The sequence below is a fragment of the Anser brachyrhynchus genome (assembly GCF_964034855.1).
Source record: "Anser brachyrhynchus genome assembly, chromosome: 17".
In the NCBI taxonomy this organism is placed as follows: domain Eukaryota; kingdom Metazoa; phylum Chordata; class Aves; order Anseriformes; family Anatidae; genus Anser; species Anser brachyrhynchus.
This window is the reverse complement of record NC_137710.1, coordinates 7399336-7427330: the sequence shown is the minus strand read 5'-3', so window position 1 is coordinate 7427330 and position 27995 is coordinate 7399336. Positions and strand designations below refer to the sequence as shown.

Genomic DNA, 27995 nt, shown 5'->3' with positions numbered 1-27995 from the left:
TGCTCTTTTGACAGGGTGTGAAGCACAGCCCAGCCTCATCGCCTCGGCTTACCCTGCAGCCCGTTCCCGCTGTCCCGGCTGCACCTCCACAACGCTGCCCAGCTTTGTGGCAAAAGGGGAAAAACCCAGAGCACCCACACGCACACATTCAGCAAGTTACACAAGCCTGTGTCACAGCCAAGACGAAAACAGGTTCAGGACCAAGCGGGTGACCTTCTGCCTCGCTCGGGACATGCCCATCGCTGGCACCGCGAACCCCCGGCAGGACCTGCATGCCAGGGGTTCAGCTTCCACTCCTAACTTTCAACACCTGTGTCTCTCCCATTAATAACCACCATGTGTGCGCAATTACAGCCTCAAGGAAAAGTGCTGGTTTGCATTTTTCTCTTCCGTGCCAGAGCCTGCCGACTCCATTAGGGGTTCCAGCACAGGGACTTAATGGCCCTGCATCCCTGCAGCAGTATCCGCTGCTGGATGAAGAAGGGAAGCGACTCTTCTCTCTCCTTTAGAGCCGGGGCAGAGCTGGGCTTCAAAGTCTCAAGCAGACACTCAGGAGGGGAAAAAAAAGCAACCAAACAAAAAAGCAATCCCCACGTGGATATGATGAGAAAATTACAATTTGGAAGACAACACATTTGCCGATCCCCTAAGTCTTTCACTAATGCACTTTCAGTCGTGTTGTTTTTTGTTTGGTTTTTAATTAAGGCCCTAGGAATATTCAAATGTGTAAGCTGTTGCATAAAGCTGTGATGTTACTCATCACCTTACGCTTAATTTTATAAAAAAGCATGCTGACATTTAAGAACAAGTCTATAAGGCAGACGACAAGTATCATCTTAAACACTGTTTAGACTAAACATCAATGCAAATGTTTTTCATCGCTGTTTTAGAAATACCCCCATTATTACAGAAAAGCAATCAAGTCGCATCCTCCTTTCCTACCACACAAAGTTAAAGACTGCTAAGTTGATTTTCCTGAATTTCACTGATCCGTGACTCTTCTGTCTTGTCAATTATCAATGGGGATGCTGAAAATGAAAATACGCCTGTGTGATGAGAAGCCTTTTCTGAAGAGACAATCAAAGAGCCTAACAGCTCCAGTCCAGGGAGCTTCAGGCCGCAACTCAGTTTAAACACAGACATCCTTGACAGGTGAGGATAATTATAAGGCTTGATCCAGCCATGTGGTTCCACCTACTTGAACAGAAAGGTGTGATTTTAGAATAACGTAGTAAATAGCTGCAGTCTCCTGTGGACAAACTCTAAACACACTTTGAATGGTTTGAGCTTAAGAGGCCTTATAATTAGGAGGTAAGCTGGTTTAGAAAGCCCATGTTTGAAAAGAAGAATAATTTCTGCATGTTTCTAAACTAGCTGCGTACGTGCAGTGCAGGCCACGGGAATGCCAAAAATATAGATTTATCCTTAGAGAGCTATCAGCTTGTAAGTAAGGAAAATAAGGTGGTGGGGGGTAATCAAGATCACATTTTTAGCAGTTTGGTGCAACAATTTATTCCAGTGTTGTCATTTTCTGCCTCTTTCTGAACAACAGGCTGTCACCACAAAAATAAAAATAAATAAATAAATAAATAAATAAATAAATAAATAAATAAATAAGCGGAGAACAGCAGTGGAAACAGTTTCACATCCCTTTTAGCAAGCCTTCGGACTTTTTTTTGGTCATCCAGAATTCACAATTAACACGTGTTCACTGGAAGTCTTGAACTCAAAAAACTTATGCTAAGGGATAAAGAGTTCTCTGTACAAGCATCTCTTGTGTCAAGGGATGTTTGAAAGCGATCTTATCTGGACTAAACTTTAAATCAGTAAATATTACAGATAACAGATTAAATCTGCCAGTTATATGCACACGTCTGACTGTGCAAAAATATTTCACTTGCCTTTCAGAGCATCGCCACAGCCCATGCTTAGTGCAGTAGCTGCTTTTAATCATTTTTACTTGGCTCCCCTAAAGAGTCCTCACACTAACTCAAAGCACACTATCTTTTTCATTTCCTTTTTTGAGGGCAGCAAGAGGGATCAAGAAGAGAGTAGCTAAAATATAAAACAGATGCTTTAATGTTTGTGATCTTTAATGTTTCCCGAGTTTTTACTACCATGTAATTTTAAGGGCTAATTATGAAATTACTGTCTATGTTCAAAAGAATTTTCTTCCAAACCAACATGCAAGTTCCTTACCAGCATCCAAGTCATCTACAGAGACATTTTAGTAGGGGAAACAGTTCTGTGTTGAGGGGGCTTCTTGACTAACCTTCCCCTCCTATTATCTGACTCGGTCTCAAATGTACAATATTTTTTGGTAATTCCCAAACACTAAAGCTGAAACAAAACAGATGCCAGTCTGTGTTAGCATTACAGTACGCTTTACAACCCTAAACACAACAGAGCAACAATGCGGTGCGATGCCATTGCCTTGCCTTCCTAGCGTTCGTATTTGAAGAAACCAAGCTAAATGGAAACCCTCTTTCTTTAAATTGAATTTGACAGCCCAAGTTTCCGGACAGGTCTGAGCTTGCACTCCATGGAGACACAGTTGGCGGGTTCATGCCAAGAGAGACAGAGGTATCCTTCAAAAATGGTGCAGCGGGACACAAACCGAACGTTTCACCTTCAGGAAAGGTAGGACCTGGCGTATCGTTGTTGGGTGGATGGGGGAACAACAAAAAGTCTGGCTTGCAACTTCACTCTGGGTAAAAATAAAACAATTTGTGTGACGCTCCCTCCCTCTGCTCCTCAGTTCTTCACTGCCTCCCCCCGTTAGCTGCGACTTACCCAAGGCTTTCCACGGATATTTCTCCATCTGCAGTTACAGATGTATGATCGCTATAGGAAACGCTCAAACCCCACCTATTATGATTAGGGATATAGTTAGCGCTCCCCTCACCAGCAGCCAGCTTTCAGAACTACTTTGCTCTCTGTAATTGTAGTCTTCAGCTGAAAGTTTTCTCACTGAAAACACTTTTAACACTTCTGTTTTGACCAATACAGCTACCAAGAAGGACAGTTATTTGCTATCAGGATCTTCCTGTTTCTGACAGCTGAACCCGAGATACACTTAATGCAAGTAGAGGCCAAATGTAATAATTTAAAAATGCACAAACGAGCGTACTGTAGGGGTGCATTAGCAGCCTGCTGCTTGCATTCAGCTCTGCTATTGTGCTGCCTTGCTGCCAATACATGCTTGCCAATTCCAGTAACCACACTTTATAAACCAATTGTTAGTAAAAGGAATCCTAAGCTGCATGCACACACACAAAGGACTCCACAGCTTCGACACACAGCAAAGTTCAGTTTCTCTTAAGAAGCTATATAAGGTTCAGGAAAAATTTCAACTGCATGTTTGCAAGGAAGGGGTAGAAAAGCACGTAGAGGGATGTGCTCTGCTCAGCTGCCGCGAGCTGATGAAGGTCCCAGCTCCCCCCCAGACTTCATCACCAGCAGCTCTGCAGAGCGTCTAGGACAGAAATGCTCTTGGTCAGGAACACAGCTGGATGTCACCAAGATAAATGCAACAGGGCCAATGGTTTTGAACGTTCGTGCAAGTGAAATAAGCTTTGGGACTGTCATGCGCACCTCCACGGTGCAGAAATAAAGATTCTTTTCATCATTTTCACTACTACGATTTTCTTTGGGGATCTGTTATTGCTCGGTAATTGCATTCCGCCAGACCTGCACGCAGTCGCTGTCACGCTCACCCTGCGAACCGACTAATTGTGTCAACAGAGATAAGGCTCACATCCAGCCCCGAGAGCTCTGCCGGACGCAGCCTGACGGAAGGGGGGTGAGGGGAGGCAAGCCTTGAAAGCTCAAAAAGTAACTGAATTTTAGAAAAGCATGCTTTCCAGCCTCAGGATGTGTGGCAACCTACAAAAAACATGTTTAAAAATCCAGCCAAACACACAGAGGGGAGCAAAACTCACTCAGGTAAGGTAACGTGTCATAAAGTGACAAATGGTACCACTAAGACTCAACTGACAGCAAGAAGACAACAAAGAAAATATATTGTTTCGGTTCATTTTTCCCCTCATGCTCCCTCAATAAATCCAAGGCAGGGAAACCAAGCTTTCAAACCACCCAACGGCAGCAGAAAATGGTGCAAACCAGCAAAATTCCAGCCTGAATCAGAGGAAAAAACGCACAGCAGAGCGATAGCAATCAATTTTACTTTCATCCCTGCAAAACCACGGCTGTCTTCTGAACCACGTGGCGCACACTTGGGTTTTCCCCCAGAAAAAAGCCCCGGTGTATGTATCACCACATCGCTGCCGAATGCCCTCCCCAGATGAGGGCTGCCCACTCTCGGCAGCTTGGGGTGGATGGATGTGCTTCCCAAGCTCACTGCTGGCCCATGGGGACCGTCGCGTGTGTTTTGCGAGTTCATTCCCTTACTGCATCTGAGGTTTGCTCTTCCCCTTCTCCCAGGCCTCCCCCTCCTTGTCCTGCCACGCTGGGGCTGCCCAGGACCCTGCAATGCCCACCTGGCACAACCTGGGTTAGGGTTAGGAGCAGGCAGCGCTGTTCGAACAACAGCCACCTGTGGCGAGTCACGTAACGGGAGCAGGCTTCTCTTCGCCACTCCTGGAACTTCAAAATATTAAAAGCGCCGCTCTTGCGCATTCTGCCATTTGGAACAGGGAGGAAAAATCCATTCAGCTTTTCTATTGAAATGGTTTCAGAGGATTTGGCACGCAGTGTTTTTGAAAGGGTCACAAAACGGATCTAATCCCTTGATTTCAGCTTTGGTCTAAATGAACAACAAACGGTGGTTGAAATTCACCATGAATTCAAAAGTCAAGAGGCTCAAAGTGAAGAGACCTCAGTGTCATTTACATCCACGCCATCCAAGAGTCCGTCATACATCCTCAACTGTTTGGGCAAGAAAGAGCCAAAATGCTAATTACGTTTTCTGTGAATAGTTAACTGGAAAGGTTTGTGTTGCCCTGTTTTCTTACAATCCCTGGCAGCAAGAAAAAAAAGATGACTTTTTACCTACTCATTACTTTAATAAAACGTCAAAAACACACAGGATCACTTGAGCATGCGGATTTGACTCCATTATTATACCATATAATTTCAACAGCCTGTGGTTTTATTGTCCACAAAAAGCAGCAACTTACTGAAGTGAAAACACCAGTGGTATTGCATTTGTGGTGTAACGCCGCAATACGCTCACAACCTTAATGCTGAAACTTGTTTGTATTTCCTCATGTGTCTAAGTCACCAAGGCATTCTGGAACAATTGCTTTTTTATTTTTTAAAGAAAGACTGAATAGGTGAAAATACAGCTATATATTTAATCAAATAAAAATAAGAGGTCACCACACGCGTTACAGGAATTGCTTCATTTAAAATGACTCAGCTCTGTCCCGGCAGGGCCAGCCAGCGTTGATACTGCTGCATCAAAACCAGATTTCATTCCTTACCTTCCCTGCCCCACATATCTCTAATATTTATGGGCAGTCTGGTAATGGAGATTAGACTATGACTTATCAGGCTGCAATAAGGCATGTTAACATGGAATTATGGCCTTTTAGCATAACCAATAATGATGGGTAATGCTATTTACCTGAAGAAAGAAACATCGCTGTCACAGCTGCAGCTCATTCTAGTGAGTATAATTTAGTTCAATCATTTATAAATGCCTGCCTTGCTTATGCTTTCCATTTTAATTTCCTTGTACTCCTTTAGTACTCCTTGTACTAAATCTCACCATATTTAGAAAGACATTTTGGATGTCCTACATAATAATCTCTGACGGTAACCAAAAGGAAAAGCACGGCTGACACGCACTATTATTTAGCCCAAGTGAGATCCCCTGACCAGCCCGGCCAGCTGAGGACTAATCCTGCAAACACGGGCACACACCTGAGGCACAACCAGCCCTGCTGGCTGCAGCACGGTGACTCACACCCGCTGCTAAGTGTTTGCACAACAGATGGAGACCAAACACGTATGAATAGGTCTGAGGTTACACTTCAGGTCCCCAGTATTTTTCCTAATCTCTTCCTTTACGCAACAGAACTCTTGTATTTAAAGCTGTGTGGTGTCCTGCATCAACGGCACACGCAACCCCGCTCAACATTTAAGACAAGAAAGCTGCTAGTTCTGCTATTTCTGCACCTCTGCGCTCAACTCAAGACCCCACATATTTTGCTCATCCCTTGTACAACCAGCTGAACACCCTTAGCAGAGAAGCCCTTCCCCTGTAGATGTGAAGAAAATCATGGCAAATCACAATGGAACAATTACAATTTTTTCCTACCGTGGGTTTCTTCTCTCAGGCAACACCAGCTATTTAGAAAATCTCACTCATTTTCACACAGCGAGCATTCATGGGCTGTCCCACAGTATTGCCACAAGGGAGATGTGTCTGCCAGGTAAGCAGGACGCAGTAAATTTGTAGTTATCTGGGGAGATTCGTGTAGCAATTCTATAAATGCTCCCAAAGATTTTACTATGTTTTACTCAAATTGAATAGCCTTCGAGATTTGAGACTATCAAGCTGGTACGTTCATTGAGATAACCGATTTGAGCCCCTGATAGAAAACTCATAGGAGCAACAGGTGGATGGCAAGGAGCATATAATATATATATATACATACATATATATATTTAAAAGCACCATGATGGTGAGTAGAAGGTGATAAAAATTCTGAACACCATCCATTGGATTTTTCATTAAAGTCTGCAAGATTTCTAACCAATTTTGCCAGTGATTAATAGAAGAAGCCCTTCAAAAGCCTGTTCATTCACAAGCCCACTCATTTATTCTGTGTGCATGATGTGATCTTGGCACGTACGTAGACACTTGAGAAGGGATTATTTTCATCCACCAATATAGTTACGACTTTGCTAATATGTCTTCCTTGTCCAGGATATTTTTAAGCAATCTAAAGACTAATGAATCATATGGAAGAAGGATGTTACTGGGCAGAACACGGGAGGCATGAAAAAAGAAGACAGACAGCTGAACAATTAATTTTCAATTACGATTAAGTGAGAACATTTTCTGAGAACATTTACGCAGGAAAGACATTGCTGAGACTTTGCAGTCGCTTTTTGTGAAATGAGGAAGATCATTCACAGTAGGCAGGTTCACACAAACAGAAAACAGCTAGCAAATTTTACAGACTAAACAAGCTCGTATTTCACATAGAATACGAATACTCGAAGAAGAAACTTAATTCTTAAAAATGAATTAATTCCAGACCTTAACCACTGACGGGATGTAAGCATTTGAACTTCAGCTTCTCATCCAATAGGCCTGTTCTGCTAAGGCATAATTGTCATTATACACCATCATCTCATGGGATTGCCCTGAAATATTCTCAAGGAGGTTAGAAAAATTCTGGCTGCACTAAATTATTTTCAAACTAGTGTTACTCTTCCTTCTAAAAATACAGAGTGAATGACTTATCTATTTGGAAAAGGGAGAAGTTGAATAGGTCCATGTGACAATTTCCCATTTTACTTACGTTCAGCTAACACAGAGAAAAGGGGAATTCATAAGACCACAAAGTTTACAGAAAACAAAAACTGTATTACATCCATGAGATATTAAAAGACACTATGAGACTTTAAGGTCAGAATTGCAACATTCAAAGAAAAGTGGACTGGAACAGACTAAAAAATAACTATGGGTTATTAAGTCAGTAGCAGCAAAGGAAAAAATGTGCTTCAGAGAGCTTTTTAATTACTTGACCAGTATTAATCCTTATTAAGTATTAATTAGGGAGGTTGTGGTGTTTTTTTTTTCCTCCTCCTCTCTGAAGTGCAGCACAGTGTTTAAATACTGTCCAACAAGGCTACTCCTTGGGGGAAAAAAGTTTTGCATGCATGTGGTTTCTTTGCTTTTTCAATCTGTCATGTTATTCTGGACTTTTATGGCATTTCAATCACCAGCTATGGTGAAAGTGTAAATGTTATAATGAGAGGAAACGAAAACACAAGTGGCTCCGATTAGAAGCTTATGCAGAAAAACTGAGCATTACAGAAAAGTACCATCTTAGCTGAAAATAAATTCTTCATAAACAGAAGAGCTGCTAATTTGAGATGACTGGCTAACTACCTATGCGCTCTTATCCTTTCTTTTCCCCCTCTGGTAACCCCTAAGGGCTTCACCATCTTCAGATCTACAGAAATGTGTTAATAAGGAGACAAGGAAGAAAGGGACAGCAGGGCAGATGAGCTCGGCGTTATCTAGCAATACTGCATCCACGCTTTACAAGACCATGTATATAAAAGGACAAGCTCTCTTTGAGGACACGCCAATTGAAATCTTAATTATACAAGCTGGAGGGTAAATACACTTCTGAAAAGAGAGGTAAAGACCCATAGGAGAAGGAACAGTATAACATTTTTTAATTTTTATTGTAAGAGACTTTCAGTGACTGATGAATTGATTCACCTGCTTTATGCATTCAATTTCTTCACATACGCATCATGTTTGCTCATTATACCACCCTTTCAAACCACACACATGCACACAAAGTTCATACAAAGCCTGAAAAAAAAAAGACAGCAAAAAACCCCACCTCTGAGCAGATGCAAGTCTTGTAAAAGATTAATAGGCACAACAAACAATCGCGGCTGCAGGGGGAAAAATATCCTAGTTAAATATTTCAGTGCTTTCACCAAACATCTGTCCCCCACACTGCGCTCGACAGCATGGCAAGGTAGCTCCTCACAAAGACCCACAGACATCTGCTCGCCCAAGACCAACGCGGTCAGTGCGGTGCCAGCTCAACGCTGGGAGTGTCTGGGGAAGGAACCCACTGTCATCATCCCCGGTGAAGATGTTCCCCTGTTAGCTGCCTTCAACACTCGTCTCTGAGGGTAACAGCATGGGATGTGTAATGTTAGTACAAACTGATCTGGCACACACGTACAAACAACACCTGGATGTTGTACTGGGAGTCTGCTTCCTATGGGAAGGGGGCAAAGGCTGACAGAAACCCAGAGCTGCACATGGGATGGCGCTGGGCCTTAATGGGACAGCTCCCCGGGCCTTAGCAGGCACCTGTAAAGCAAGCTACACCCACTGGAAAGCCTCGCTGCCATACGGGTAAGGCTGCCTGCTAAACAGCCGTGGCATGCTTTTATCACCTTCTCTCCCAACCCTTCAATATTGAAAGAAACAGCAAGTTTTGAATCACTTTCACACAAGCAAGTTAAAGGGAGACAAGGAAGGGCACCGGCACCAGGGCGAGAAGCTGTGCCGCGCGTTTCACACCCAGAGCAGGTACAAGGGACCGGCACATGAGCAGCTTTGCTCAGCCACTCCTGCCTTGAGCGCAGACATCCCTCATCCCCATCACACCGGGCACACTCAGGAGGCCCCATGCACTAGGCCAGGAGCCGTGGGGACACGCAGGGCCCTGTGGTGAAGCCGAGCCCGCTGCGGGCAGGCTGGATGGCAGCCGGACCCTTCGGGGCAGGCCCCCATCGCTCCGCTCGCAACCACCCTGAGCAACCTGGGAGTAAACTTAATAAAAGCCCTGGGAATGCTCTAATCTCTTCCACTTGAAAAGCAATTAACGTTGCACTGTGGATGTCAAATAGCCTTGGGATCTGACAGGCCACCAGGGCCTCCGCAAAGAAAGCGCTAAAGAGCGACTTGGGGTTTCCAGCGCATCTCCCCTCGCGCGCAGCGGAGCGCCGAGCAGAGGTTACGTGCTCCTCGCCTCCAGTCCCAAACGTCAGGTCTGGGGCTGCTGCAAGCACACAAGGAGGGCACTGAGCCTCCAGCACCTCAGAGCTGGAGGAACAACTCCAGGGTACTGGCTGGCCCCTTCCCAAGGCAGGAGAGCTGGGCGGTCCCCAGGCAGGGCACGTCCCCACGCCGTGTCCCCAGCCACGCAGTGCCAGCAGCGGAGCCACCCACGGGTGGGCAGCCCACGCTGTGTGCGTAGCTGTGCCTCCCTCTCCTCTGGAAACTGTCATCGCCCCCAAATGTAACCCTCTTCAACTGCTGGCACAGCCCCACGCAGAACCAGATCTTCAAAACAACTCTATTTTCCAGGATTTTAATACGTCTCAAGCTCGATTTAGCTCCCAAGCTCCTGCTTGGGGGAAGAAAGGCAGTAAGAGCAGACACGAGATGCACAAGCCCGTGAGAGCACTTGGAAATGCCGAGTGGGATCTTTTCAAACCAGCCTCTGCCACCCAGGGATTGGATCTACCCGCCGGTTTGTTAAAACTTGGCAGGACCACCCATCCCTGCTGCAGCATCAAATGACTTCTTGTGGCACTGCATGGCGCCTCCGACAACTGTCACTCAGACGTGGTGTTGTGGTCCAGCTTTGTTTCTGGAGAAACACTCAAAGCCAGGAATTATCAGTGTAAGGCTTCATCACCAGGTGCCTCTCAGCAACTACAGACTGAAGGGATTTCCCTGAAGCTGTGAGCAGCGCACAAGTACAATTATCCTAATAGCAACCTTTCTCCCAAAAGAGCGAACCCATTTTCCAACAGGCACTAGAAATAAAAACAATTTGAACTGAGGCACACAATGAACAAGCTGACTTCTTTCTTAAATGAGAGCAATAAAGTACTTAAGTATTTAGTATTTAATAATATTTAAAATATAGAGGCAATAGCCAGGCTTTAACGGCTCAGAGCTGCCATTAAAATTAATAGGGCTACCTACTAATTACCTCTGAGGATGAGACCACTGGGTTCCTCGAGGATTTGCACTCCTCCAGTTTAAAAAACACTGGCTTAATCTCTGTTCATTCTTCCTCACCTTGTTTTAAATAACCCTGCAGCATAATGGTCTTTTTTGCTTTTTGTTTTCTTAAAGCAGCTACATTCTTCAGATTGCCACCCACAAAAGGAAGAAAATAGGACCACAAGTACACACTGTGGTTGGACAAGCACAACAGCAGTAAGTCAGCAACAGCCACCTGCGTGCCGATGGCTCATACAGAGACCAATGTTAAGGTACCTCTAAGTCACAAGATCCTGCCTCGTAAGAACACTTAGTATTGAATACATCAAGCACTTCTGCTCAAATAACAAGAATTATCCCTTCACCACTATTTTATAAGCTTAGTGAGATTCACTTGCTGCTTTGAGCTCCCTGAAATATTCTGTGTTTCTGACTTTCTCCCACCGAGGCAGAATACGCGATGGAAAGACCCGGGCGACCGGAATTTGCATTTATCTTCCTGCCATCGGTTGCCTTCTGAGTTCTAGGAAATGGCTGTTCAGGCAGCTCCCGTATAAATACTGCAGGCGTCTGCTCCATGTAATCACAGACTCGATGTGTTTTGCTGCAAATATAGACCAAACCCAGGCTGCTCTTGAGGGGTGCCTCTGAAGGCTGGTGTTCAATAGACCATTAGAGCACAGACAACTTGCAGGAATTTCTGCTCCTGCTACGAGCTGTCTAACTAATGCTGAATTGCAGCGAACAAGGAGGCACGTAAGGGCTGCACAGCCAGCAAGGAACAGCATTTTGCTCAGCCATGCTCATTCTCCCCAGTCATTCGTCTTCAAAGCTGCATTAACACCTAGGAAAGCACAGGTTAGCTGTAACCCACTGCAGCAAGTACTTTTTTTTTTTTCCTTTTTCTTTTAAAGAATCAATATGCAATTCTGTCAGAGGATATGAAGCAAACAAGACTCTCCTCCGAGCCCCTGAAGCCTCTCCACTGTGCTTTATTCCTTCAACTACACTTGCATACCTGCGCTGGGAGTCTAAGGCTTCCCCTGCCAGCTGGCCTACGCTGGAAAGGTCAGCAATCAGAAATTCAGCCTCTCCTATACTAGCTGGCTTTGATCAGTGATATTAAAACAAGATGCCAGAGAGACTATGCTGCAGTGTGCAGTAAAAGCAGGGCTTTTCTTTTAATCTCTGCTATCACACGTAGATGCCCTGGTTGACCAAGATCTCTATTATTTCTTACTTCTCGCCGCTATGTCCCTTGCTTTTTAGACTCCTGCATAAAGCTACCCAAGATCTTTAAAGGAAAAGTAGATTCACCAAACAAAGAGGGAGGAGATTTCCCCCATCATACGGGGAAGGAGGAGCTATGCTGGAAACTAAAACCACATGAATATTCAAACACTGCTTTGCTTCCATCCTTCTACAGGAAGTTTGCTAATGCTTGAGAGTTCACTTCATTAATTCAGCATCAAACCCAGAGCATTTCCTCAACCGATCCTCAGAGATTTCTGATGACAGCAGGTCTAATCAGCACAAGCACATCCACAATGGTGAAAAAGCACAGTGCTTTTGTATAAAACTACAAAATCATCCCTAAGAAAAACCTCCCCAAATGTGACAAACCACACCACCAGCTCCAGAGCAACGCCTCTCTGATAGCGCACTGAAAGAAGAGCAGAGACGTCCAAGCACAAATAGGCGAGGCAAACCAGAGCTGAACACATCCCTCGCTATCAGCAGCACCTCGACTTCTGGCAACAGGCTGGGACTTGGTCAAAGGAATGGCAATATCACGCCATCCCGCTAATGGGGAATCTTACAGCAGCCAGGATTCTGGTGCCAAGCCCTACACGAACAAACAAATAACAAATCGGTGATCCCTGCCAGCAAGGCAGCAAGCCCCTGGCTGCCAGCTCTGCGCCTTGAAGGTGCAGGCAGGTCCCTGTCTGGGAACGTTCACCCAAGGCTAGGTGCTTCGCTCCGTGAGGTCACTGAAAACTTCATTATATCGTCATCTGCTTAAGGCAAGCATGTAAGGCCTTCATCTGCATAGAATCTGCATATTAAAACGCTCTGTGTGCTGGAAGTTCCCACAAACGGTATGCAAAGCGGATCCCTCTCACCTCTCAGCAACTGCCCTCCTGAAGCAGGCTATCATCTTTTCCGTAACTGGCTTACTGTCTGCCGTCAGACAGCACCGCTAGCATTGTTAATGCCAACAAAACCGTGATACTATTACTCCCCCGAGACTTAACCCACAACCCACTGCAGACAATGGGAGGCCTCCCCTCCCCTCCCCTCGTGCAGGCCGCGCCCCAGCTTGCCTCACAGCACTGCTACTCCACGCGTACGGCACGAAGCCTGCCACTAACCGCAGTCAGGCGGCGGGAGAGGGCCTGCAGCCACCCCAGCACCCGCACACGGCCTCACTGTCATCTCCCAGCCCACCGAGAGGCCTCAGACGGCCACCACGACCGCAGGAGCCCTCTCCCCCAGCACTAACACCTGGCCGGTTCCAGCTCTCGTGAGCCCATGCTTGCTGCTGAGCCCCTCAGCACGCTGAAGCCCTGCAGCTCACCACAAGCAGCACTTGGCAGGTAGCTCTGGCCAGCACCACGCTGTGGCAATATAAACGCGGGGAACCCAGGATCCGAGCCTCTTGGGGCCTTCTTAGAGCAGCAGCACGGGATTCAGCAGCATCACTCGAGTCCTTTAGCGAACCCTTGCATCCAGAGCAGAGCGAAAATAAAGCACTCCGAGTTTGGCCACGGCTTCCTGCTTTTGTCCCAGTCACAGGCCGAATCAGCACGTTTGAAGAGAAAAAGGAGTACGCACATTGTCACCAGTCCTCTCCTGGTGGTAGGGAACGGCTCTGGCTCTCTGCGGAAGCACTTTTGTTCTACCACCCCTCTTCAAAGCTGAGAAACACAAACTTTCCCTCTCAAACACCGATTCCAGATGTCCCTATGACTGAAATACACTTTTGACACTTTTCTGTTAGTTATAAAGGAATAAGGAAATATCATAAAGACAACAAACTAAAAACTGATCAAGGAAAAACTTAAGCAACGCAAAGCCCACGGGACCTGATTCAGTCCCACAAAGCTTAGCAAGATTCTTTAAAAGACAGAATATTTATATCAACAAGAGCATCCAGATTTATAGCAGCAGGAAGAAAAAAAAAGAGGGGAACAGTATGCAGAAAGTGTTGGAAGGGACATAAATCTGCCTGCTTCAAGAGCGATTTAAGCTCTGCACTGTTATATAAATACAGCAGTTGGAAACTTTCTGTGTCAACACGCTCCCTCCCTGCTCTCAGCTGGGTTTCTTTCTCTCCCCACAGCAGCAGGGGCTGTCCTGGCCAGGACCACGGGCTGAAGCAGGTCCGGGCCGTGCCTCCTGCCTGCATGGGAAGGGATGAGAGAGAGACACGACAGGCGGGCTAAACCCCCAGGCAATTTTAGCACCGTCTTTGAAAAACTGGGATTAACGCTCAGGCACGCTACCGCCAAGTATCCACAACACTGAGCAACTCGGTGGAGCAAAACGGGTGATGACATTTAAGAAAAATAGAAAAGCACGCAAAATAAGTGAACTATTACTTAAACTCTTGCCATAAAAACTGAGGCTGTAGCAGTGCCCACCTAACCTGCAGCCCATTTATCCGCACGCATGGGTTGTACCAGGCTGCGTGTGCCATTGCGAGGCTGTGTATGTGTGGCTGTAACTTTCCAGAAAATTCAGTAACTCCTTGATGAAAGGATCGCTTTCAAAGCTCCAAACCCAGGTGCTTAGAGCTAATTAACTCCATTATTAGACTTCAAAGGGAAAAAAATAAAAAATAAAAACGAAAATCATTTTCTTTCCACAGCTATAAAGCACTACAAAATCCATTTTATCTCTACCTATCCCATATCCTCTTTACAATGCTTTTGAATGCTGTGCATGAAATCCTATTAATTTATAGGTAGTATAAAAGGCATCTGAATTTAATATTCAAATGGCCAAGTCCCCTCTTCTCCAATCTTAACATAAAGCAAAAGCTTCCCTCCGCACATCCATCTAACACCTGCGGTAATATTTAAACATGAGAGACAATATTCCTTGAACCCTAAACACTTGTACCTTCTCTTTAACAGTTCCCTTTCCTGAGCTGTGCAGCTGTTGGCCTCCCTTTCCTTGCCCTTCCAGGAAAAGCCAGATCTCCCAATCCCAGCCGAATGGCATGGCTGAATTCCCTCTGACCCACGGCCCCCCAAGTCCTGTTTAGTCCTGTGACTGCTTAATTGCTGAGAGAAGATGGGATGGTAGAGGGAACCCATAAATTATTCATTTTTTCTCTGAAAAATGAAAAAACCACTGCAGGCAAACTTTCCACTCACGTTTTGATTGCTTCATTGAAAGCAACTGTGTATTTTGTTCAGACCGTTGTCTTGCATGATTCATTGCAAGGCCACTAAAAGCACTATATTGTTACATTCTGAGATTATTTGCACTACGGCAAAACCATTGCCACTTTTCCCTCTCCTCAGCACCAACAGCCCTTTACCTTCCTGCTCTTGAAATATATAAGAAAATTATGAACATGGGGAAAAGTATCCCTACTGTCCCTTCCCATGAATCTGCCTGGCAGGATATAATTCTCTCGCACAGGGGCGGAGAGGGAGAAAAAATATTCAGCTGTTGGCAAATTTTCAGCAGCCAATATTCCTAAGAAACATATAGATTTGATTAAAAGCGTTCGCTTTCTGTCCAAATCTGGTAGGAGAAAATGAATGGTGCTCTTTGTTAACCATCCATCTTCCCCACTTGTCCATTTGCCAGATGGCACTGCACTTCGGAGAAGGAGGAACAATAAGCAAAGAGTCAGTTGTGCAGTAAGTTTGCTTATAATCATTTAATCTCAAACAAACAAAAGGGGAACAAGGATGGAAAGAGGGAAAGAAGAATATTAACTCACAGTTCATACACTTTTTTTTCCTTTAAATAAAAAACCCTTCTTGATGATGCTAATCATTTGTTGACATTTCTGCAATTTCTATTCACCCCAAAAGTATTTTGCATTTTCAAGAGAGCTGCAAATCGAGCATGACCAAGTTGCCATTAAATAGCTAAATGGAAATACTTCCCGCAGCACCGAGGAGCCGGGCGGCAGCGAGGGACCACGGGCAGGAGCGAGCAGCGCGCACCAGCCCCGCTCCAGCCCTGAGGGTATTTCCCTTAAAACAAAATCCAATTACAGGTTTAGTTTGTCAAGAAGACTGTTGATTGTTTGTTTTTAACATCTTTTACTTTTTTTTTTAAGAGAGAGCTTGACGTGTAAATCACCGAGACACAGACAAGGAACCCCACGGTGCCATTTCACAGAGTCGCACTTCAGAACATAGCTGCACTTTAAGATTTGATACCGCTTAACAGCATCTGTTGGTATTGCGCCAATAGCATATGTTGGGAGCAGATATGGATCCCAAAGCCAGCAACAATGTATATTTTAAACCTCGCTAAGGAACAACAGAGCAGGGGAAGAGCAAGACTTCTTCAGCGAGAAGCAGAACCTGGATGGCCTCCCCCAGCAACACCCAAACCCATGCTGAGGCATGGGCTCACCGCAGGTGCTGGGTCAGTGCCACGCAACAGCAGCACCACTGACCTCTGCCCAGGATGCACAACTCGGTGCCTCTGCCATCTGTGAAGGAATGAACGGGGACATCCCACCCCAAGATAGCTCCCCTATCCCCTGGGACCTGCTGCAAGGCATCACCCACGCTACGGAGCAGCCGATCTTCATGCTGAACCGGGTCCAGCAATGGGACGAGGATTAGGGAACCAGTTCTCTCAAAACAAATGTGCCAAGCAGCAGTCCGGCTCTGCTCCGTGCTGTAAAACAACGCAAGAGGTACTGCAAACATTACATGTGCTGCATGCTAGGCTAAATTAGAGCACCTGAATTTTTTGGAAAGTTTTGGACATTCGTGCTCTCTGAGGATCGCATTCACAGACACCCACACATTAAAGAAAGACTCAAAAACCGGAAAAAAAAAGCCTTGAAAATCTTGGCCCTGTCAGTGCTGGCAGATGAAGTAACCCCAGGGGAATCGTTACTGCCTGGGCTCTAGGGGATCAGACGCAGGCGACTGGGATTCTTTCCTTCAGCTCCACTGCTGACCTGCTGCTCGAGCCGATGCATTTCCCCCTCTGTGCTTCTGTCTGCTCATCTGCAAAATGAGCAAGATACTAATCTCCTGTTCAAAGCATTTTACAACTGCAGACAGAGTAGTTAGGTACGACTGCTACGAAGAATCGCATCACTCGCAACCTTTTTTCCAGCTGTTAAGTAGTTAATTGCTCGATCTGAAGCGATCAGATGGCTTCCTTCTCTAACCGGTCCTTCCTATCAAACTGAGATCTTGAAGCATTGCTAAAAACATCTTGTGGAATTAATGGTCCCATTTCTCCACCAAATGCATTCATTCCTCACCTGACACAGCTTCGTGAGGCATAAACCAGGCAGGAAAGCTCTACAAAAGTAGTAAGTAGCAGAAATAACTCCCCGCGCCCCCAAAATCAACAGCACCCAGCTCACCTGAGCTCCCAAACGTGAGGATGCATTCCAGCTGCCTAACGCAGTACCGGTAACAGCAACAGCCCCGTGGTTGCTGTATTATCCTGCACAGAACAATTTCATGCTCTTAGACAACTTCATGGGGGGGAAAAAAAAAGTCACAGCGAGCCTTGGCAATGTTTAAGTGGAACAAAGTGAAAAACAGGCCGAGTTACAATACGGAGAGCTGTTTGCGTTCCAAGTAACTTAATCTTCTAGCACGGCCGTGTACTTTAAATGCGCAGGAGGAAGGAGCTTTGCGGCATTATCTGCTGCACGCAGAGGATGCAGGACAAGCAACGCTGGCTGGCGATGCTCAGCTTTGTGCTGCAGGTCAAGCTTGGCAGCAGCTGGAGGAGGCGTAAGCTGTAACAGCAATGCTCAACACATCCTGCCGTCTTCCGCAGGTGAAAATGAATGTCTGTGATTTGCTTGAGCCCTAGTTTTAGGGTCAGAAAGAGCTCTGACTCTGCCACAAGGCTCGTTGTGCGGTAGCATGTAGAGGCTATCAGCAGAACACGCACATAAAACACACATGCAGTGCTCCTGGATTTAAGTAGCTTTTAAATGAAAAGGGCAGGCCAGCTGCAAGCGGCAGAGAAAGCTGTTACGCTTGTTCTAAACCCTGGTAAGGGATGCACAGGGAGATTAAGATAACCAAGATAACCCGTGAAGCATCAGAGGGGAGAGCTGATTGTAAGTCCCAACCCAATGCATAGCATCAGCCTCTCCTTAGCCTACCCAGCCTCAAACAAAGCACCAAAGCTGGTGAGAGATGTTCCCTGTCCCTGAGACACCACTCCATTTCCTACCCTCACACCAACACAGCAGCAGCATCGTCTGCTTTCATATTAGTTGCAAGCATTCCCATGAAGGAGAAACTTTTCTTTTTTAAACTACTTTACTTTTAATGAGCTCAGTTCCCATTTCAGCTTCTCTGCAAGACACAGAGCAATCACAAGAGGCCTGGTAAATCAGACACATCTTAGGATAGGGTGAACTTCAGACATTTAAAAAAAACCTTAAGCCAAGACGAAGTGCACAGTGGAGATGCTGGAGATGTTCAGTGTTACAGTGGGACTCCCTTCCTCCCCTTGGAGAACAAGAAGGGCAGAATCAAAGAGTGGCAAAGAGAGAAGAAAGGGAGCGTGTCTATCAGATTGTCAACCTGCCAATAAATCCCAGAGCTCTGCTAATACCTTCAGCTCCCCAACACATCTCGCAGTGCCTGAAGACACTGCGACGTGCACTCGGAAGAATTCAAGGAGGTGAAAGCAAAGCCGAAGGCCTTTATGCTTAACAGCTGAGGAAGAAAAAGGCAGAGGAGAAACCCTTTGGCTATGAGGATTTAATAGACATCGGCACCGGGGTGTACCTGCAGTCTCTCCCATTTATCCCCGTGCCTGTCATTTATCGATTTGCACTTCACGCTGACACCCAGGCTGATCCGTGGATATCTGCACGTGGCAAAGACCCAAGGAGAGCTGGAGAACACCCGCTTGCCCCATAACCCCCGCTGTGCCAAACAACAGGTGGGGGAAAACACAACACACTATTGCATCCCAAATGAAGATGCCCCCTCCTTTCTTCCCTCTGCTAGAATAAAACGAATTGCCAGACACCGACCTCTTTTTTTTTTTTCCTTTTTTGGCTTTTTTTTCCCTGTGTGCTCCCCAGCACCCTGCACTCAGCGCCGGGACCCCTCTCTCCCACAGAAAGGCTCCGGAGCAGGAAAAGCCAGGCAGGCACCAAGTACCACAGTGGCATGCTTTGAAGGCCAGACGCCTTGATTTGGCATGCTGCATCAAAGCCCAGGAATAATTCATTTAAAAACAGTCATCACGGCTACTTTAAATGAAATTTTAAAGTTATAAGCCATGATAAGAAATTGAGATTTCCATTTTATGAGTTTTTGTTTTGTTTTGTTTTAAATAAAACCAGATTTAAGTTGGGGAGGTGTAGGGAGAAGAAAATTCTCATTTTTAATAAGAATATGATTTTAGCAGGCAGAAATGCATTGCAGTTGTCTGATGAGTCTCAGAGCAACCCTTAACCACCCTGCCCTTCTTGGCATTGATGGATTGCATAATTCCAGGAAGTAAAATATAATTATGGAGACAGATGAACAGACACCCAAGAAACAGAATAAAAAGATACTGCATAGCCATAAAAAGCAATATTTCATATATAACATTATTGAAACTAAGAAAATGTTATCTAAGAAAATGTTATCTGCATAAATACTCTTTTGCCTAGCTGAAATTCATAAAGAACAGGTGGAAGTCTGTTCCGGCTATGCTCTACCCAGAATTGATTTGTACAGTCATTTTACAGCAGTAGTTTAAGATACCTGTATCAGTATTTAGACACATTGTACGAGCATAATGAAACTACCAAAAATTACCTTTTCCCCATTAGTCAAGATCAGAACATATTCCACATCACCCATCCAAAAGACGACCAGGCCTAATTCCCAGCGCTGAGCATCTCTTTGGATCACGGGGCAGCGGAGGCTGGTTGGGACCTCTGGTGAGAAGGGGGCTCCGCCAGAGCTCAGCTGATGGGGTGGCTCCTAATTAGCCACATAATGCTCAAGAATCTGCCCATAATTAAGATTTGGATTTAAAGATCTGATAGCATTTACTTTTACTGTTATTATTTCTAGAGCTACTACATGAAGAGATGCAACCTTCTCTCTCTCAGTGGCTTTTTTTCTGATCGGTTTTCCCTAATTTAGGTCAACACTTGATTGACCAAGAGCCCTCAGAAAAAAAAAAAAAAAAAAAGCCCTTCCCCCTCAACTTTCTTCACCTAGAAGATCACGCTCTCAGCCCTTTCCGGATCAAACTGCTTCGACAAAGCCCCGCTTTGTGTCCTAAAGGTCAGCTAAGAGACCCACTCCAGCAAAAACGGGGAAGCAAGTTCGAAGGCTGGGGGCTGAGCACTTCGGCCGCGTCGCCTCTCTTAACGGCAGGAAATCCCAGGGGAGGACTTCTCGGGCTACAGGCACTTCCCAGGGGTAATTCCTGAAGCAATTTCAAAGCGGTGGCACACATTCCTTGGCAAAGCAGAGCACAAATGCTTCGTGCACGCAGGAACTGCCGGGAGCCACCGGTGAGCCTGCTGCTGCGGCGGCGGCCAGCAAAGCCTGCAAACCTCGCACCCTGCTGCAAGCAGGCATCAGTTCCTGCCCTTTGCTGTTCCTAAGCACAGCAGAGCTAATCCTTGCTCAGCATTTAATGTGAATAATCTCCTGCTTAAAACACAGACGATTTTCACCCCCAAATTGTTCACTGTAAGTAGAAAAAAAATTAGATTCTTACTAAAGAATTTGTCTAAAAAGCTGAACCACAAAGTAATTTTTCTGTTTGTGTTTTCAAAAGGATTTAACAGCAACAGAACTAAAGGAAGGAAGAACACTGTTAAACAAAAAACCCAAGCAACAAACAAGCAACATGTACATACATTTCACATACAGCCTTCCCCTTCAAATCACTTTAAGGAGAAATGTTCTCTAGACAGATGGTGTTTTCCCTGTCTTGACTCCAGTTCAAATCTCCTTTTTGGAGAGACCAAGTTTTCTACTGAACTGCACATTACACACCAACAAAGAATAAATAGGCTAAATATAGCTTGCAGCCAAATTGCTGCAGTCTTGTGGTGCAGTACAGCCAGGAGTCCTTTAAGGACAGTCAGCGCGTTGCCAGCATGCCCTGCACCAGGTCGAGGTTCTCCGCTTTATAAATCATCAGTGCCATCCCTCCCAGAGCTCTCTGATGCTTATTCTCAAACTGCAAAACTGCCTCACCCACACTGAAAAATGCTGAGGAGAACGCCATGAAGTTGTTCTGCTCCCGTATTTCATGCAGGACTGCTCACTTGTGGGACTGAGCAGCTCAGCACCGGTGGAACGGGACACGGAGCCGCTGGTTCCCTCGCTATGTTCTCCCGGTCAGAGGTGACTAAAATTAATTACCCTGCCACTGCTGTTCAATAAATTGCATGGAGTGGCTAGTGGGACTGCAAACCATTGGGGGATGTCTGTATTTTGGCAAACAGCCCACGGACAGAGCAAAGAACAGAAGGTGAGAAGGCAGCTGCTCGCCTGCTCCCCACCCAAGCACCTGAGAAATCCGGGCTGAGGCTGTTGCTGTCGGACACCAAGCACCGGCACTGCTGCTAAAAGCTGAGGAAAACCCACAACCAACCACTGCATACCTGCAAAAGCATTATTTGGGAAGATGCTGAGCACCCAGGTGCACAGCGGGTGCTTCGTGCTGCTTCCCAAAAGGCACGGGCTTCACTTCTCTCCCCTTAGGAAGGGCACCAGCAGCAGCTTGTCCGAAGCACAGGGCATGCTGTGCCTCCCAGCTGTACAGCACTTCTGCTTCATAAACAGCATCCTGTGAGGATCAGAGATCTGGCCCCTTTGGCAAGACACAGGGCTCAGTGCAGAAGCCACGATTTGGCCTCTGCCATCCACGCACGTGGTCCTAACTGGCTCTCCTGGCACCAAAAAGCCCTTTTACAGGGAGGCAACCGGGGCCAGTGAAAGCCCTATCAATGTTTATCGGGAAATCTCTTAGCAAAACTCACTCTGCTTTATGTGCCCACTGCTCCACGGGCTGCACGACATGCTGTGCTCGGCAGGAGGAGAGCCAGCAGGCAGCAGAAAGGTTCGCTGCTCAAGCTAAGGGGGCATTCGCGGAGTCCTTCGGCACCAGCTGCCCCTTGTGCACTTGCCTGGAGGCACGGCGAGGGGCTTCAGCTCCCCAAGACTCACAGGACTCACCCAAACCAGCACCAAACCCACAGTCCATCAGCTCATAAAACAACCGGGGTCAGGGGAGCTGGGAAATTGGGGGAAAAGGCAGGGAGAGATGGAAATGGAGAAGGAGATGGCTGAAGCTAAGGAATTGCAGGGGGCATAACACAAAAACAAACGACCTTGAAATCTACGGAGCGTATTCTGGCTTTGTTGCTGTGTGTTTGGTTTTTTGGTTTTGTTTTTCTGTTGTTTTTTGCTGAACAGCCTGTTACCTGACCCCCTGAGAGCCACCTGGCCCCAGGTGAGCAGCTCCCTGCGCGCACACCACGCTTTATTTCGGCAGGCGAGATCCCCGTCGCGGTGGCAACGCAGGAAGCGCTTATTGTTTTACATGTTTACAAACAGCCCCTTCAGATCTCCCTTCCCTCTCTGTCCCCTGAGGTAATATGTATTGTAATAAATTCATAATTCGCATTACGATGATTTAAACAGCTTTGGAGTGGCATGTTTTAGTGCCTTGATTCAATTGTCTGCCTCTCAAACTGACAGTCTGCTCGCTGCAGCTCCCCGGCGGTGCAGAGCTGCTCCCTTGCAAACACCGATAAATATGCAGGAAGAGCCACACTTTCTAGAGAAGGAATTAGCAACAACATCATTTGAGCTCTGCACCAAGGAGATGGGATAAATACCACCGGCTCGCCCCAGGCGCATCGCTAGGCTACAGAATCTTTATGTTTGGGGTTACTTTTGGACAACGCTGTCAAGCAGAAGCTTTGCGTTCATTCAATTTTTGCTGAACTCCTGCCATCCGGGCCTAAAAACCCTGGCAGGCTCACAGCCCCCAAGCCTCCTCGAGTTGCTGCAGCATCTTGCAAGGTACATGCAAAGGAACGAAGGCTGGGCTGCCTCGTGTTAGGGGGAGACAAAACCGGGAGCAGGAGGGAAACACGCAGAAGTCAACATCTCTGCCCAAGAGTCTCGAGCAATGAGGATCCACTGCCAAAGCTTCAGCATTTCTGCTGTTGTTACAATACAAAGAAATTGTCCCACAACAACACGATAGCAAAAGTTAGCTCTTAAATATGGTAATGGCTGCCTTAAAAGATAAGAAGCTACATGTAAATACGTAATAGATCTTGGGTAACTGCTGAATGCTTTCACCTCGCACTAACCCCAAACCATTCTCGTTTGTATTCACAACTTATTAGTCACTACCTGCTTCTTGCATACTTACAAGAATATGCAGATGAACATTTTTTTTTCAAAAAACATCTATGTCAAATTTGCTTTGATATTTTTTTAACCGCCGAGGCTTGATAAACATCTTTTTTATATTAACGCTGCAACTTCTGTAAGCCACACTGGTGGAAGTATCAAGAAATCAGCAGCTCCGCTTATGACAGGAAAACCAGTATAAAAGGATCACGTTATGATTAAAGCATATTTTGCTGTTACAATCTGGATGTCTATTTTTCTTTTAATTAGGCATATTCTAGTTAAGATAAAAACAAGTTGACTTGTTTTCTTTCTTTTCCTTTTATTAAAGCACCAAATGTGATGCTGTTAAGTTGCTGAAAGGCCTGCTCCACTCCGCCATACCTACTTTAAGAATCTCCTACCTACTCGTGGGAATCAATGATATTTAGGGTTAGAACAGCTTTTCTTTCTCCTTTAAAAGTAAATAAATTCATATTATTTGGGAAACTAATAACAAACCTCCTCCAAATGCTGCAGCAGGCTGTCAAGCTGTATTAGCACAGATCTGTCTCATCACCCACTCAGGATGCATTCCCAAAAATTCAGACCTTGGAACGTACGTACCCATTGAGATAGGGCAGAAGATAAAACATGCAACAGAAAAGTCAACAGCAGTTTATAGAGAAGGATTATGGATGCAAAGAGATTTGCATTTGATATATAAGCAAATCCCAGTGATCTGGATTAAAGCAGGAAAGCCTACTTCAGACATCCAGGAAGTCTGGGAAAAAAAACAACCAACAAACAAAAAAACCCACAACACAATTAAAAAGTCTACAGGGCCATAATTCAGTCCATAAGACAAAACATAAGTTTTCATTATTCCAGAACTGAATTCAGCAGTCATCGTGCATCATGAAGCAGCTTGAAAAGAGGTGACTGGAAATACCAGAAATGTAAAATGTGGCTTTTCTGAAGAAATTCAAGCTGCTTTTTAACCAATTTCTCCTCTACCTACTCAGATTCGGTTGAAGGCACCCAGCATTAAGGCAGTTCGGAGGAAAGCGGAGACAAGCTCCACACACCTCACGTCCCCTCGCTGCAGAGGAGCCGGCGCTGCTCTGCCCAGCGCGAGCAGAGCTTCGCCACGCGCGATGGCACTCACCACCGGCAGCTCCTACCGTAAAAAGATGTTTTAATTAACACAGTGTCAGGCAATAGAGGAAAAACATATTTAGACCTGGATCAGCATATGCTTCACTTGACGATAATCGTCGTGTTGACAAAGAGCTTGACAGCTAAAGTATACACTGATCTAGGTCTAAACAAGTTTTTCTGTAACACTTCCCATGACATCGGCAAAGAGGTATGAATTAAGAGAAGTAGTCTTTAGCTGACTTTGGTGCCTTTTTCAATCATTGTGCTCCTCCATCCTACGGAGAAAAGCTCTCCTATCTGGCTCACATAATGGAGATGAAGACAAACCCTGACTGCCTTTTACAAACTGTGTATTCACTGTGACAACTGCTTTTTTGTTTCCTAAACAGAATAAAACTAGTTCCATCTGCATTTTAATGAAGAAAAGACTGCAGAGCTGTTATCCAAGGATGTTAATGGAGACTTTTTTTTTTTTTTTTTAAGATACAAGGTCCTCCAATCTCCCTCGCCATCTCCAACGCGAACCAGGGAGGAGCTGCAGCAAACCCCCACAGCCTGAGCTCCAAGTTCCCTACTGCTTGTCCAAGTGCTTAGTTACTGACCAATTCACAAGCACACAGAGAACTCAGAGAAAGGAAATACCCTCATCTTGAACTTGGCCAAATATTGAATTAGAGAAGAATTAAAAGTTACTAGGTAATGGCAGCAACAAGTGCAGTGTTCAACCACTGATGGTAAAAGGGAGCTAAGTAAGCATCTCAACCAGGAAAAATCCCAATTCTTTGCAATGAGAGGGAAAAAAAAAAGCATCAATCACAAACTGTCATGATATCCCATTGTTCAGCACTGTTAGCATTAGAAAACAGTCACTAGGGATTAAGCCAGCAGAGTACGTATGGTAGTTACTGCCTGTTAAGCAAATGCACAGTGCCTGGTAACACATGGTGCAGGCTGTGATTAATCATTACGATGCGACAGAAGGCGTACTGCTGGGCGATAGCGTCAGAACTGAACTGTGCCCTGCCGCCACTGACAAGGTGCTTATCCTAACGCGCCCCACGTTTGTATGACTAAGAAAGCATCCTCGGCTTGCTTACTGCTTCTGACTTCTGGCTGAAGCCCCAAGGACACAGGTGAAACGCTCAGGGTTTGATCCTTGGTGGTACTTGGACAGAGAGCACCTTTGACAGGAGCTGGTGTAGTGCTACAGGAGCTCCTCCAGACTTACAGCAACAATAAACTGCAAAAGGTGGCAGCCCGGGGTGAAAACAAACCTGATATTTTCAGTATCTGTTTTATACATGCAAATCAAGAGGGAACCTAAGCTTCAGACCTTCCAGGAGTTCACAACCACCTTCATAAAATTCCTGGCAAAACTAAACCTATCTTCTTCACTTTCCCTGACGCCCACTGTAACCAAGTTTTGAGTGACCTCTAAAAGCTGTGCAGGTGGTTATGAATCCTGCTTCGATCTACCACCAGAATTGTGGGAGGGTTTTTTGTTTGTTTGGGGCTTAAAAATGGGAAAAATCCAAAAGCTCATTACCATCACGGAGAGAAGAACGGAGGACCTCTTGCCTCTTCTGTTCTGCCCACTGCAGGAGGCAATTAGTGAAGTTCTACAATGCATTAAGCAGTATTTCATGGGAGCAATTATTTATCAGGGGTATGGACAATAGCATTGATTGTTACAAGTTTGATTGATTAAACAGACAAATTGGCACAGTCTCTCCTTCCCTGCCTGCCATATGTTTCTTCTTAAACATCTGGTAAAGTCTTTGTATTTCCTTGAGTAACTTAACAGGTGTTGAATCAAATCCTTAATGCTTCAGTTTTCCCATTGGAAGCAGATGGGTGAAGGAGACAGAAGAACATTGCATTTCCAATCTCTCTCCCTCCTTCCTCCTCTGTGGTGGCCTCGCTAATGGCCTCAGGTTAGAAGCAGCAAAGGCGACTCCACATTAACTGCATCTTTTGGCTTGGGAAGACTCCACACATCGAGGCAAGGAAGCCAGACCTTACTCTATCGATGCAATTTGCCCCTCTCCTTTTCACAAGAAATAAACGCTTTTACACGAGCATTTGTGCATACTTCAGTCACTAGAAGTGTTTCAAAGGCTGCCTCCCATCCAAAGGGGGCTTGCACCTCGTGCTTGGCCCCTGGGGACACGAGAGCCGGCGTCCCTCGTGTGCCGCAGGAAGCCACCGCCTGCCGCAGGATAGCAGCCTCCCCGGAGTCACGCGTCGGGCGGCGTGCCAAATATGTAATTTTAGCTGAAAGAGCAGAAACACAGGTGCCTAACATCGAGAGGGCACTCTTTATTTTGAAAAATGCAACACCACTTTAGCTAATTAGGTCTTATCTGTTTAAAGCTACAGGATAGTTTGATAACAATTAGGAAGGACTCCCAACAGGCTGTTGGGATCAAAGGCCCTTTCTGCTACGACGTTTAACAAGGAAATTAACACTTTTGCCAAGTAATTTGCACATGCTGCCAAAGTTGTTTTAACTTGCTGTAATATTTTAGTTTTAAATATGTACCTGCAGAGATGCTGCTTTAATTCTAGCACTCGGTGTGCCAGCTACGGGCTCCCAACCACGCCAGCTCCCATTTAGCGCTGGAGGGGAGCTTCCAGAAACGGTCCAGGAGAAGGACAGAAGTGCTTGCTGCAATTCACTTCAAAAAAAAAATAAAAAAATTTGGAGGCAAAAAACTCCCTCACTGCTTTTTTCTTCATGGAAACTAAATATTTCCAAAAGACTGCCTGTGGGATCTGAACCCTTAATGTCACAAAAATTAATGAGAACTGTGATGCTGAGATACCATGCGTGCTTGGAAAATTCCAACTGGACTCTTCTGATGGGTTTTTAATACTAGAGGCTGGGGAGCAATCATGACTCCAGAGAGCTGTAATGATGAATGGCTGGGGGACAGTGAATATAATAAGGGAAAATAAAAATTCAACAGCTGTATTTCATAAAGAAACAATAAAACCATGCATAGCAGTTTTTCTTTTTTTAATTCAGTGCTGTGTTTAAAGAGACATTCTGATACCCAGTAAATTATGCTCACATATCCGCCACTGATTACTCTTTAATAAAAGCAAGCTTCCAGCAGATCAGGTACTTGTCTTCTGGCTCCCTGTGATTCAGGGCAGGGCAAAGCACAAGCATTCACCGTCTGACTCGTGCGTGCCCCTAAGTGCAGCTTGTTGTGCTCTCACAGATTCACGCTCCTGTACCCAGAGCCACCCATGTGCCACAGCTGCTGCGCTCTGGGCTGCTGAGCAAAGTGAAGGATGAATCCTGAAAGGAGAGCCTTTCCCCAGGCTGCTGATACACGGAGACACTCCAGTCAGCATTATTTAGCTCGGTTTAACAGCCAAGAAGCCAGAGTTTTTCAGGGGATTTACTCAACACAGTCCTTCCCAGCCAGGAGCTTCTGCACCAACTTGAAGCAGTATTTACTCCTTTTAGGAAGTCACGAGTGAGACAACAACAAAAGCCAACTGCACTCTGGCTAAAGCCACAGGGGGATATATCCAGGAGCGAGGATAGGACTGTCATCGGCTCCCCCGCG

The 27995-nt window shown here is 45.7% G+C and overlaps 1 protein-coding gene across 20 annotated transcripts in view; it reads right to left on the bottom strand.

The window, feature by feature from the left end:
* FBRSL1 (fibrosin like 1) overlaps nt 1–27995 on the bottom strand; it is a 518655-nt gene that overhangs the window by 447456 nt on the left and 43204 nt on the right. Inside the window, exon 1 of one of the 20 annotated variants that reach the window (XM_080558958.1) lies at nt 53–27995. This exon is cut by the window's right edge and continues 42528 nt beyond it. The exons of the other annotated variants lie outside the window; for them this stretch is intronic. Coding sequence (XP_080415084.1) covers nt 53–148 — 96 coding nt within the window. The 5' untranslated portion in view covers nt 149–27995. The remainder of the gene's footprint in view (nt 1–52) is intronic. 20 annotated transcript variants of the gene reach the window in all.